The sequence below is a fragment of the Triticum aestivum genome, chromosome 2A (assembly GCF_018294505.1).
Source record: "Triticum aestivum cultivar Chinese Spring chromosome 2A, IWGSC CS RefSeq v2.1, whole genome shotgun sequence".
In the NCBI taxonomy this organism is placed as follows: Eukaryota; Viridiplantae; Streptophyta; class Magnoliopsida; order Poales; family Poaceae; genus Triticum; species Triticum aestivum.
This window is the reverse complement of record NC_057797.1, coordinates 28,947,217-28,961,216: the sequence shown is the minus strand read 5'-3', so window position 1 is coordinate 28,961,216 and position 14,000 is coordinate 28,947,217. Positions and strand designations below refer to the sequence as shown.

Here is a 14,000-nt window from a genome sequence, read left to right as displayed (position 1 = left end):
CCCCCACCCTCGTGACCGCCTCTTTTGTTCCTTGGAGCAGGGTCCAAGTCTCCTGGATCGCGTTCAGTTCTCAGGAGACGCCTCCAGCTGCCTCCTTCACCGAGCCTCAGATAGCTGAGGTGCGAAATATTATCAGCCCCAACACACTCAAGAAGGCGGTCTGTGAGCAGAACTCGATCCCATTACAGCAGAAGAAGAAGGGACGGAAAAGAAAGAGTAACAAGGGTGCGAGCCAGCCAGCACCGAGTACAATCCGTGCTCAGGACGGTCCACCTTCACCTAAGGATATCTCGAGGAGGGTGCATGTGGCGGGTAGGCCGATGCTACCGACTAATCTGCTCAATGTTGCAACCGGTGCTATGCGGAGTCTGCATGACAATGTTCTTTCTTTGGAGAAGCGGCGTCTCTCCGAGAATGATGTGGCATACCCGGTTATCGTGGCCAAGGTGCCAGAGGGCAAGGGCTTTGTGTATAACGCCATCGGGGGTACGATCGTCATGCGGTTTGATGACATCTTCGCTATGTTTAACCTTCATCCGCTGCACTACACCTTCGCTCGGCTATTTTCGCTGAGTATGGAGATGTGGATCATTAGAGACAAGACCCCGGACATCGTTATAGTCGACCCCATCTACATGTGTGCCAAGATCTTGGGCAGCGCTGGGGACCAGCAAGTCGCGAGTTCATATCTCGAAGGCATCATTCTGGCAAACCCAGATAAGGATAACTTCCTCGTGCCTTACTTTCCCGAGTAAGTCATCCCCTCACCGCCCCGTAACATATGATTTCCTAGATTTCGATCGTTCTTTTTTTTCTAACATTCCGTGTTTTGTGCAGTGACACATATTGCACACTCATCCTCTTAAGCCCGAAATATTCCATGGCCACGTATTTCGGCTCGGACCGTCAGTCGAAGAAAGACTACACAAATATCAAGAAAGTTCTTGATGATATTCTCCCCGGCTATGCCAGATCTGGAGGCACCTTCACCAGGCCAGTTTGTAGGTACGGCAAGCACGTGTTCGCCCACAATACGACGTTCCCCTGCGTCAAGCAGCCGCCTGGTGGTTAGAAGGATGCCTATTGCACCCTCCATCACATGCGGGCGATCGTACGGGACCATAATCACCTTCTGCTACCAAATAATCTCAAAGATTGGGCCACAAGCTTGTCGGCAATCCAGGACGCGGACATTAGACAAGAATCCCTTCGCATCTAGTCGGAGTTTGCGGAAATCATCCATCAAGATGTCCTTCGTACCTCGGGGCAGTTCTACCTCAGATATCAACCGTCCAACAGTGATATAGACACAACGCTACAAATGCAGGCTGACAACGCCCGCGATTTCATGACCATCACGAGAGACGGCGGCTTCATCCACTCTCCGGTCCCTAAGTTGAGTCGAAAGTAGTGATGCTATGTGTAGTTCTGAAATATCGATTAGCTCATGTTGTAATTAAACTTTAATGAACTTGTATGTCTCCTTGGTTTGGACAGTCGTTCAACTTAGATGTAATCGATACTATTTATTAGTAGGACCATGAATCGTGCTATTAATGTCTTGCTTTTCTCTTCCGATCCTTTTGTTGCATACTTATATATTGCTTATGTATTGTCTGTGAATTGCTACTAACGTTTTGTTTGGCTAGTGCATAGAGATGCCGTCGTATGTCGTGTATAAGGGTAAGGTTCCCGGAGTCTACGACAACTGGGAGGAGTGTCGGAGACAGGTTCACCGTTTCAGCGGTAACAGTTACAAAGGGTACACCACTAGGACGGAGGCGGAATCTAGATACGCGCGCTATCTAGCGGGAGAGAGGAGGGAGCGGAGGAGGAACCGGATAAAGACCAGTTTCATCGCGATGATGCTCATCGTGATGACCGCAGCTCTCTTCTATGTGATGGTAGTTTAGATGATCGATATCGACTTATAATGTGAAGACAAACTCGCTACTCGCGGTCTCGAGACTTGTAATGTTCTATCTTTATTCAGTCTTTTGAATTCGGAGACTAATATGATGAATTGTATTCGGAGACTAATCTTCTATTGTATTCGATGAATCTGCTGTTGCTATGTGGTGTTGTCTATATTCTGTCCAATAATATATTTTGTAACCTGTGCAAATATCATAAAAGAAAAAATCCCTAATATTCATACTAGTGGCGCACCACCAACTAGTGCACCATTAGTGAGCCAGAGCACACTAATGGCGCATCATCAACTAGTGTGCCATTAGTAAGCCAGAGCACATGGGTAAATATGGCCCCCTGGGAGGCATACTAATGGCGCACTGCGTGGTGCGCCATTAGTATACCAGATACTAATAGTAAAAAAAATTAATGGCGTGATGCTAGTGGCGCACCTGTAGTGCGCCATTAGTAGCCAAAACAGGTGCGCCACTAGCAGGCCTTTTCCTAATAGTGTATGCGGTAACCCGAGAAATAGAGGAGAGAGGCGTGAGATATTTTCGGGGAGAGGAAGAAGCCTTGATTTCTCTGGAAGAGATAAGATTGAGAGGAAGACATGGGCCAAGGTGGCACATGGCAGACGGTAGAGGCGGTCGACGTTCGCGTGAGATCCACCGGCGAAAAGGAAAGCAGGAGAAAAGAAAGGGTGGAGATTCAATGCTCTGAGTTATGATAAATCAACAGTAGAGATTAACATATCAACATACCCCTTGAGTACGCAAGAAAAGTTCAATCCATGTCATGACCTAAGAATCTACTCCCTCTGTCCCATAGTATAAGAACGTTTTTCAACTTTTGTTAGCTTGAAAAACATTTTTTTTATTATGGAAAAGAGGGAGTGACCGGTCAATGCCCGTGGGCGCGTCTGCAGGTGTTTGAGAGATTGGATTGTCCGCGACTATAGATGCTCTAAGCCAGTGGAGGGAAAGCATAGGTTGCAAGATTTCTTGATTAATGAGCAGAAACACGCTATGCTCAGCAAGAGTCTTGTGCTCGAATACCCGTCTGTTCCTTGCCTTCTCAGATATTCCAGCTGGTGTAGATGTGGCCTTCTTGCAGGGAGGACAGATCAGATCATTCCACCAGGAGGTGATGGAAGTTGCATACATTGCAGCCATGACCAGGCCGGAGGTATCATGGGAGCTCTCCACCGGGTGCCACGCAAAGCGCGAGAAGGGGCGTTGAATGATAAGATGAAAGGTAGAGTCGTCGACCTGGACTTTCTTTAGCACTGCATGCTGAAGTCTCAAAATGTTTGTAACGCTAGAATTATTTCGGTAGCTGATGATTTTGAGGCTATTTCCTTTTCGAAACGGTGTTTTTTGGGTATTTGATGATGATGATGCTAAGCTGCAAGACTGGGCTCTATGCTACATGGCCTTTTGTGAATTCTTTGATTAAAGTCGTCTTCCTCTGCTTCTCCTTTACTTTACTTCTTCCTCTCTTGTCAGCAACTGATCGATGTGCTTCTGAGTTCTGACCATGGTGGCTACCGTGTTTCTGAATGCAAACCTATCGAGAGATTTATGCAAAAACCAAAGACAAAGATTTAGGGAGCGTTCAGTTCCTCTCGGCTCCTCGTAACTCCACTCCCGAAGCGGACCACACTTCAGCTCATTTTAACGGAGCTGTCAAAACCGAGCTCCACCAACTCCATTCCAAACAGGGCCTTAGTTAAGCATTTGCATTCCCTATTTCTGTTATCAGTTTCTTAGCAGTGATGGACTACTATTTGACTGATATTTGGGCGCTTTTTTAACAAATCAAAAAAAATTAAACTGCTTCATCCAACTTCTAATTGCTATCGAGCATCTTCAACAGACGCTCAATGCGCGGCGCCCAAAAAACGGGTTTACAACGCGCAAGCATATTTTTTTAGGGCGCTAGAAGACGTTTGCTTCAACAAACGCTGCAAAATATGTTGTGCGTGCGAGTCCAATGGTCCCAATCAAGCGGTCCCATCTGCAGCAGCCCAGAGTTTGCAGCGCGCGAATGACCGGGCGCACTAAATATGCTGCGCGCGATGCCTTTTTGATGCGTGTGCTGCATTAATTATAACACACGCGCGCTTTTTGTGCGGCTGCTGGAGATTTCAAACCGGGTCCCCGCGCGCTAAAAGTAATTTTTATACCGCGCGTCGTTTATATAACGCTTCTGTTGGAGATACTCCAGGCGCTTTTCGTTTCGTTTTCACTGAACCATCAGAGTAGTTCACTTGGTGATCCATGATTTGACTGCTTTCATGGAAGCAATTACTATTGCTAGCTACTCCGTCGACTGTACAACAATGGAATTCATCTTTCAGCCGGCGTCGAGGAAGAAGGCCGCCACGGCAGCCCACTCGTCCAGGAACCTCTCCTCGACGCCGTCCTTGAGCAGCGCCGGGAAGAAGAGCCAGAACGACGTGCCCGCCACGAACAGCCCCACACCCACCGTCGCCACGGCGCGCGGCGGCCTCCTCGCCGCCCACCGCCGCGCGCACCACCCCTCGGCGACGCAGCAGGCGCCGTGGAGGGCGAAGAAGGCGGCCATCCCGCCGCCGGGCGGCCACCGCAGGCTGAGGTAGCACACCATGGCCTCGTGCATCGCCCCGGACACCGCAAACGAGGCCAGCACGCCCGCGGCGCCCCCCGCGCGGGCGCGCACGGGGTCGTACACCGACGGCCGGAGGATGGCCGACACCATGAGGTTCCACCGCCGGCCCCAGAAGTCCCGCAGCAAGGAGGCCAGGTACGGCCGGTCGAACTGCGGCTCCGTCTCCATGCCGAGCGCGGGCGCGGCGGCGGCGATGCAGGGGAGGAGCAGGTCCAGGAAGCAGTAGGTGTGGACGCCGTACAGCGCCAGGCGCGCGTAGAGGTGCAGCCGGGCGTTGAGCCGGTAGAGGCCCACGAGGGCGGCCATGACGGCGGCCTTGACCGCGCAGGAGGCGAGCGAGGGCGCCGCCTTGGCCTCGGACATTGCTCCAGCGGCGCCGCCGCGGCGGAGCTTGACGGGGAGCAAGGCGGTGAAGAGGAACGGGAGCACGGGGAGGGCGGGGTCGAGCGGGCCGCGGCCGGCGGCGAGGAGCGCGACCTTGAAGGCGCCGAGCCAGGCGAGGAAGAAGGCGGCGACGCCCCGGACGATGGCGGAGGAGGCGAAGGCCAGCGGCGCGGCGGCGAGGAGCGGGAGCCCGGGCCGGAGGAGCGACGACGCGGCGCGCGCGTACAGCGCGGCCGCCGCGACGGCCACGGACACCGCGGGAGCTCCATGGCCAGCGCGCTCGCGACCTGCCGATGCCACGGCATGGTGGTAGAGTGCGCGAGCAGAAGAGCCTGGCGTTACCTCGTCTTATCGACATTGACAGAGGAGACATATCTAAAGGGGGCGTACATGTGCACTCTGATCCCGACTAACAAGACTCGTCTGACACTGCTTACATATCAAGTGTACTTGAGTTGCCTACCACCACCTCCCAACGACCAGCCCCTGATGGACACGCCATCGCAGATGTTCCCTCCGAAATGATGCTTCCAACTAAGCAGGGACGCCAATCGTCAATTCAACAAGGCGGATCTGGGTATTCGCCCGGAGAAAGGAGAGAAAGATCATAAGAGCAGCAGATCAGGCCTGGCACCCGAGCCCCAACACCATAGCGCAGGACACCACACCCAACCGCAGCACGATGATATGCGATACTCCCACCCTTTCGTCAAACCCTAGCACTAGGGTTTGTTAGCTAGGAGTTGGATCGCCTCCACCCAAGCAACCCGAGAGGCAGGCAAATCAAACTAGTTTTTATTCAAAACACAAAATCATCGATTTTTATTTATTTATTTATTTTTGAACCTGGAACATTTCATTCCACACCTAAACCTGCACAGTTTAAAAGTGAATAGTGACTGTTCACCGCTTTCAAAATCACGAAAAGTGTCCTTTTTTGGCGTAGCTCACGTGGTAAACACATATCATGGTCAAACTTTACGCACGTGTAGAATACATCCTTACAAATATGTGGATTCTTCTTCTTCTTCAAATTAACGAGCTCCAAAAGCAATTTCCGAACTACTGTAGACCTTTCAGGCAGAATGCATCAAATCAGGTGACCAAAAGGCAAAAATCATATACTACATCAATCAAGCAAGACTGCTATCGTAATCTACTGCCAAAACCAAGCAACTTCAGTGCTACTCAGAAAAGGGGTGCAAGATGGACATGCAAAGTTTTTTTTAGGGAAAGATGGACATACAAAGTGGACATTATACAAGACTTAAAACAACAAAAATTACATATCCACAAATCCACCGAGTTACGCAAGTCATTTTTCATCAACAAATGGTATCTTTCTGAATTGGCTACTCTCAGTCAAAGTACAGCATATGCATCTCAATGCCCATCTAGAGGACACCGGAATTTCCCTTTTTCCTTTTGAGAACATATGCTAGAAATAATTTACATCACATGCCCTCTAGGACCAGTGAGTGTAACACAACAGCTGGTGTATACAGTATGCCTGATTTTCTTTTGCCATACCATCGACAGCTTAAGTGAAAACCGTCGAATTTTACATGAAACATTCTGTCCGTCCAGCACAAGGTTGTGTGGTCGGGGGCACTGGGGAAATTCGTGTCGTTACAACTCTTGCCCATCCAAGTCTGTCCTGACAGGATAGTCGAGGCCCTGCAGAGCGGGCATCCTTCGAAGGTCCTCTTCTGAGTATGCCGGAATGAACCAATACTTTTTGTCGTTTCCGAAGACCTGATAACAAGACCATTGTTTACTAACATAGTTTTGCATGAAAGTAACTTCAGGAATGTCGTTGTTTACCAAGTCTGCTGGTGCTACTATGGCCAGCAAGAAGGAAAATAACAATGGAGAAAGGTCATGTTTCAGATGTTGAAGGTCATAAATACGGACATGATCAAGGACATGCAGTTTCCATATTTTGCCCCCTTGATTATATTTGGGCATCACAGTCCATGTACAGAACAGAAATAAAATATAAATGCTAGAGAATCCCAAGTAAAATAATATTGATATGGTATGTTGCACATATGTATCATGAACCCGGCAGAACTGCCTGTGAAAGGGCACACTCAAGGTTTATGAAACTACAACAAGAGAATATCATGGAATATCCCAACATGATCGTTTATCAACCACAAGTGCTAGATTCTGGTTTAATAAGGAAATTTAACTTCCATTGCTTAATCTTCTTCCGCAGTTACCAAAGTTCTATGTATTAATACATGCCCCATGGAAATTTCAGGTTATGCCATTACAAACCTTGTTATAACAATGTGCTCAGCTCACATAATGATTATTTAATCATCTCTACGAAAATATTATGTGATAATGACTACTGAATATGAGTTGAGCCTGAGCTACCATTAATATCTGAATCCACACGTAGTCATCGTATTTATAGGAAGTTTAAACTTTAAAGTCACCTCAACAAGACAGGTTTATCATTTTCTTGAAATAAAACTAATTTGACACATACTAGCACCATAGAAAATTATCCAGATGACTATGAAAAAATATAGTTTTTTATAAACCTGACCTGAGCAAAATTCTTCTTCCGGCCAAGATCATACATCCAACGTGGACTAGTTTTCTTCTCATATGCCTGAACAACAAAGTAACAAATTGATTTCATCATGATATAACAAACAATAAACTTTAACATTATATTACAAGATACTTGCCTCAATCGTTGTTGTATTACCAGAAACAAGTGAAATGTGCATTATCATAAAACCCAGAACGCTCAAGGAAAAGGCCAGATTCAACACTGCAAGAAACATCATAGTTTTAGTGGATGTTCAATCAATCACGCTGAAAGCATACTTTTCTTTTCCAAAAAGTAGTAATGCATTTACCAAATGTGAGAAATGTGGTTGCAAGTGCTGAAGGAGTTCCTGGGATCTCGACATCACTGAAGAAGGCTATGAAGTGAGGCAATAAAGAGAGGGTAACAAGCGATGTCTCAAGGAAGGTGTAAAACTGCAAGCACCATAAAAACAAACAGATTTATTTGTATAAGAAAACTAATGATCAACATAGCAGCATGGAAGAGTACACTGTTTCAAAACAAGTCCCAGATAAGTACTGAACAAGCAGTCCTTGTACTGTACTATAATAAAAAGACCACCGAACACACATGCTGCACAAATGAGATGACTCTTTAAGTAAAGAAGCAAGGTCTTAATATTTCAATTTATATGAATGAACGCGGATTTCCAAAACACAAGTTAATCAATTTCACTTAATAACTGTATGATACATGTTGTTAGCATGATGCATGAGGACAAACTGAAGGCCTACTATACAATACAATAGGGTAAAGAAAGAACCTCATGCATTGAACTCTAGGATACAGTTTTACTCATTTTTAGTTGAGATGGCTTGCATTGTCATGCTCAAATGGTCCTAAATTAACTACTTGGAGTCAACTGTATCATCATTTGCACAATCCAAATCCATCCCAAGCAAGGGAAACATCACAATTTAGGTCAATTTATTGCTCTACAAAAGGTTAAATTCGTTGCTTTTGAAAGTAACAACTACTAGCATAATGGGAGGGGCGTTTTGGCTTTGGGGTCCAAATGCATCCTATATCCTGGACGTCCAATTGGTCTATGGGATCTGTGCCAGCATTTATTCAGTGTGACATACAGAACTGTTGGATCTGGAATACAGGGGACGCAGGCGTACATACGTAGCGTACTAGGAGAGAGGCTGCAGACGGGAAACGAACGGCGTCACTGGTTTAGTCATAAAGGTGGGCCGATTGGACCTTGGCAAAGCATCGACCTGCAGCTCCACCTGGAAGGATACGAAGTGAATGCGGCTCACCAACCAATTTGCTGACCCAAATAAAAAAAACAGCAATTTGCCGACCAAAGCGTCATGCGGTGGAAACAATTGAAATGCTGAAGAGGCCAAAAGTATAGATATGGACGCAAAGAACTATAACCCCAGTCATTTAGAGACAGGGGAGGAGTTTCCGGCGGTGCGGCAGTTTTCAGTCGATCCTGTGGACAAGTAACTCTCCAGGATCAGATGCTTTATTTTGAATGACAGGTATGTCGATTCGGAAGCTCAGCTGCCTTGCATCCAGGTTGCTGGTCTTATTAGATGAGGCCGAAAGTGTAGCGGTGGTGGGTGGACTGCAAGATGATGCAGAGAGGACCACAAGGCTATTTGCGAATGGATTGCACGGAGCAGGTGTGGCGGTGGCGGAGCCTTGGTTAGGAGATTCTGCAGACAGCTCGTCAAGGTTGCCACGCAGTAGACACGGCGAGTGTAGGGGATGGAGATCTACGGCGGGCCGGCGTACAGCGAGAGCTAAGTAGACAACGGGTATGTCATGGAGGAAAATGCAGGTCAATGAGCTGTGGCAGCAGACCAGCTTGCTGTGATTCAGGAGCGGTGCCGACAGAGCATCCGCGCAGTCGACGGGGAAATTGATTCACAAGCAGTTGACAAAAAGGTAATAGTTGATAGACATTTTGCTTGGTATCCAAAGTTGGGTGCTCAAAATTAAAGCGGTTGGACATCCGAAGATTTTGTGGATTGAAGTAGACTGTAAGTGTACTGAAATTATTATGTATACGATGTCCATGAAGTGTCCAATTCTGTTGCTGAAATCATGTTAGATAATTAATCAGTGCTTAAATCTTGACAGAATAATGGTGTGACGCATTTAGGATATACCACAGCTGCAAAAGTGGTTTGCAGGAGCATTATGGATTACTACTTGCATAGATGTATGATTTGTTGCTGGTGGAATTGGTATGTCAACTGATATCTGAAATTATCAATTTCAGGCAATGAAATTGGGAGTTTTGAGCTCCTTCAGTCCAAAAAAAAAACTGGTATCTGAAAATTATTTTATGCAAGCGAGATCGTGTAATGGCAAGGCTTTTTTCTATTTTCTGGGTAATAACTTTGTATGAATTTCACTTGGATGATTTTTTGAATTGCTTGATCGAAAGTGTGTGACTGCATGATGGTCCCGGAGTGATTCTATGACTTAATTACAGTGACAAACAACGTTAATGTTCAGGTGTACCATCTAGATTGATAAAAATGGGTTCAATTAATCAGACATTATAGAGTTTGCATAAGCACAAGCAGGTGATACACATCCAGCGCTGTGGACGTCCGGTACGTTCAATGTGACGGAACAAGAGGCCACAACCGTCTGGACGAGTGGTTCAACCATTCTGAAGCAATAAATATGAGGTTGCAGGCGTGGGCCATGTATCTGGCGGAAATGAGTTAAAACAGGCGAATACTGAACCAAATACACAGACCAACACGGATCTCTATGCATCTGGACAGCGCAGATTTCAGGTCCAGGTGAGCTCGAGAGCCAAAACCAATTTCCATAACATAATACACTATAATAAATTTAATTTGACTAGTGGAAGAATCATTTTACTAATTACTAATTTGACTAGTGAATCTTGCATTTCAAGTTATCAAGGGAGTTGGCTAACTGCTTGCTAAGCTAATCAAGCAATAACCTGGCTGACAAGGGGACTAATTATGCACAGATATATGGAGGAGGGGGTGTGGCAGAGAGTACAGTACTGACAGGAGCCATGAGGCATGGACATGTGACGAGGTGTTGCATTGTTCAGTACAGTAATCAAAGGAACCATGATGCAATGATCTGTTAAGAAACTAATAATTTGCATTTGATGCCTTTAATCATTGCTGTACTTACATAGAAGAAACTAAGAATACAGGAAAATGCCGAACCCCTGATGTCTAATATCTATTCGGAATGCATAACAAACTGTATATTAAAACCCCATAAAAATAACTTTATTTCTAAATGCGTTTACAACAGGATCATCCAAAAGCAGAAACTATTTGTAGTATCAATGATGAACTAAGTAAGTGGTTGACACACAAAATGCCATAATTTTTTTCCTTAAAGCTTCAAAATTTGCACAGGAAAAAGGAAATCAGTTTCTCAATTCAAAAGGTATGGTTAAAGTATCACCAAATATTGCATATCTACATACATGATAAGAAAGAGCAACTAGTTCAGAGGTAAAAAAATAATTTAAAAACAAAAGCTTAACTAATCTGCCTTCCAAAGAGGACCATCATTGTCTCAAGGATAATAAAATCATACCAGGAAGAGAAGAAAGTATTTATAGTTCAGCGCCCCAACACAATTAACAACCCATACACAGTGATGGTCCATCTTAAGGATACACCTTCCACCTGAAAAACAATTTAGGCCTAGATAAGCGGTACGATGCAGAATATGCAATTAGTAATAATAACTGGAATAACATAGCATTCATCCTGAAGAATAAATTATGAACAACTTACAGACAGAGCAATGATGGCACCGAGGGGGCTTCAGTTGGTTGCACTTCCTACAGTACCTCATCCTCGGATTTCCCGTATCACCGAGAGCCATAGACTGCTGTGGGTTCATTTGGCTATTGAAGTCTGAGCTAGAGAGCGGAGCAGTTTCTCCCCTTTCCTCGTCAAAATCAAGGTTCCAATTTGGCGGAACAGAACCAGGGTCGGTGAAGACAACAGAGAAGTAGCTCCATAACAGCATAGCAAGCTGCAAATTCAAAAGAACCGTGCCATTAAAACACTGACAAAAGCACACGCAGGCCATGTCTTAAATCGCAAGATAATGCCACTAGCATTCACAGCCATGTAATTCTGCGAAGAAGCAGTTCATGTTGTGGCTCAATAATCCAATAGCATTCAAAATGCATTGGATCAGCCCAATATAGCATCTTTTCAGAACTTCTCTCATTAGGAAGCGTCCACATCCTACAGAGATCTACTATGCTCCCACAGAGCATATGAGGAAAACAAATGTTAATCAGCGCGCCTGCAACTAGCTACATACCAAGAAGTACCACCTAGAGAAGCAAATGTTAAGAAGAAACTAACATCGGACTGGCACAGAAAGATGTCCCACAAGGCAGCATAGCATGCCTGCATCAGCAACCCAAGAATATGCTCCTGGGCCCCAGCATAATGGTCAAAATAGAAATTTTTCTACCTATGCATACCAAACATTGATTTCTGCAAATTAAAAAAAAAACATTGATTCCTGAAGAACTAGCATAGCGTAGCGATGTTAAGAAGAAACTAGCATAGCATACGAAGATATATATGCTAAAAGGCAGCACGGTGCCTGCATCAACAATCCAAGAATATGCCGCATTCAACATCGTAGCTCCCCAAAATCGATCGATTTCACCCATGTAGGAAACATTGCTTTCTGAAGAACCAAGATTTTAACAGCTAACGACGACTCCCAATCCCGCCGCAAATTCGCATCGTTTCCGGCCCAGCCAGACGGCGAATCTCCGGCCTAAATCACGAAATCGCCGGGACCGCGCGCGCCAGGAAGCGAAATCGCGAAATACGCCCCGCCCCGGGTCGAGAGCGGCACGCACCAGGAAGTGGAAGAGGAGCAGCACGGCGAGCGCGGCGAGGGTGGCGCCGCCGCCGAGGAGGAGGGCGGGGCCGTAGTTGCAGAGGACGACGGCGTAGTAGGTGACGCCGACGATGGCGAGGACGAGTAGGATCATGATGGAGCCCAGGCCCCGGAGCGCCGTGCAGAACCGGAAGACGTTCCACGCCATCGCGACCCCCGCCGATCTGTGCATGTCTCCCCGCTCCGCCCCGCCGGCGCCGGCGCCGGCCGCCTCCGCGTAGCGGCTGGGTGGGGTCAGCTTGAGGGCCGGGGGGTGCACCACCGCGACGGCCGCCTCCGCCGGAGGGGGGGAGAGGGGCGTGGGTCGCGGTGCGGGAGGAGGATTTGCAGATAGGAGGAGGAAGGGGGAGGGAGAAGGAGGAAGAAAGGCGATGGTCAGAGATGGAGTCCGCACGGCCTTCTTCCACGCCGCGTTGTCACTTTCCTTTACCAATTCTACTTTTATCTTTTTTATTTGTTAATAAAAAAAGTAAACTTTTTTCCTGTTCAATGTTTTGACACAACACAAAACCTTCTTTTTAACACGGTACAAACGCAAGCGCCTCATATATAGGCCCATACACCCAACCCTATGAACGGGCATACTCACGACCTATGAGACTAAGCCGATATATCATCTAGTCGATGGGAATGCCTCCTCCCACCGAGCGCACATCACCAGAATTCTTGAAATAAATCTAGGAAAATGTGAGCATCGGGATTTTTTGAACCCTGGTGGGTTTGGGATATCACTGTCCCCCTAATCATCCAACCACATAAAACCTTGTGGTGTTATTTCAAAGTTCAAGACAACATACTTTAGCAAAAAGGGGAGGATTTTATACGTCGTTCGCCATGTGGCATAAACGGGTGAACGTCGATCTTCTTGTTGCGTGGACGAGGTGCAAACGTGCCGACATGAGGGCGTAGAGAGGAGTAAAAGACGAGTTCATTTATTGGTACTAGAAGAACGCCCGTGCGTTACAACGGGACCACATTAACTTATAATAAGCAGGAAACATTAAAAAATAGGTCTCTGATTCCAGCTAGTGCTTCTCCAAATGAATGTGTCACTCAGCTGAAGAACTACCAAATTACGACCAATGCCAAAATTTGGGTTGCATCATCTAAACCAGGCTAAAAAAATTTAGTTTACCCATGTGAAATTATGCATCAAATAATCAGGTAAACAAGTATAAAACGACATGCAGATGTAACCTGATCTTTCACCTTGTCGGGGAGTCCCTTCAATCCAAGAATATACAACATCCAGAAGAAATAAAATCAATGTCATAATTAGTAATCATTTTCGCGACAAAAGATAAACAACAATTGGATTTTTAAAACAAAACCTGCAACTACACAAGTATATTTTATATTAGCACAAGTGCAGATCCTGTCTCACTCTTCATTTTGTTCACAAAAAAGTTCAGAATAGCAATCTCGGCGAGCCCTGTGCAAGCATCCCGTGATCTCGGTCGGGTTCGATCTACATGGCACGCTGCCGATTCTTCCAAGAGTGGGCGCTGAAAGGAACGATCCCGAACCTGCATTGTCAATCGGCCAGAGCTGCATCGGCCTT

At 46.4% G+C, this 14,000-nt stretch overlaps 2 protein-coding genes across 2 annotated transcripts; both read right to left on the bottom strand.

Moving 5' to 3' along the window:
- Nucleotides 1–4,132: 4,132 nt before the first annotated feature.
- On the bottom strand, nt 4,133–5,449 carry LOC123191424 (probable long-chain-alcohol O-fatty-acyltransferase 5). Its single transcript, XM_044604169.1, has 2 exons — nt 5,398–5,449; nt 4,133–5,279 (listed from the first exon to the last, which is right to left on the bottom strand). Exons 1-2 carry the CDS (start codon nt 5,447–5,449, stop codon nt 4,270–4,272), a joined length of 1,062 nt encoding a protein of 353 aa, XP_044460104.1. The 3' UTR covers nt 4,133–4,269.
- A 705-nt stretch (nt 5,450–6,154) lies between these two features.
- LOC123187171 (probable protein S-acyltransferase 14) lies at nt 6,155–12,838 on the bottom strand. The gene is made up of 7 exons (XM_044598954.1): nt 12,399–12,838; nt 11,302–11,545; nt 11,099–11,190; nt 7,827–7,950; nt 7,653–7,738; nt 7,508–7,573; nt 6,155–6,702 (listed from the first exon to the last, which is right to left on the bottom strand). The coding sequence occupies exons 1-7, from the start codon at nt 12,609–12,611 to the stop codon at nt 6,577–6,579; spliced, it is 951 nt and encodes a 316-aa protein (XP_044454889.1). The 5' UTR covers nt 12,612–12,838; the 3' UTR covers nt 6,155–6,576.
- Nucleotides 12,839–14,000: the final 1,162 nt, after the last annotated feature.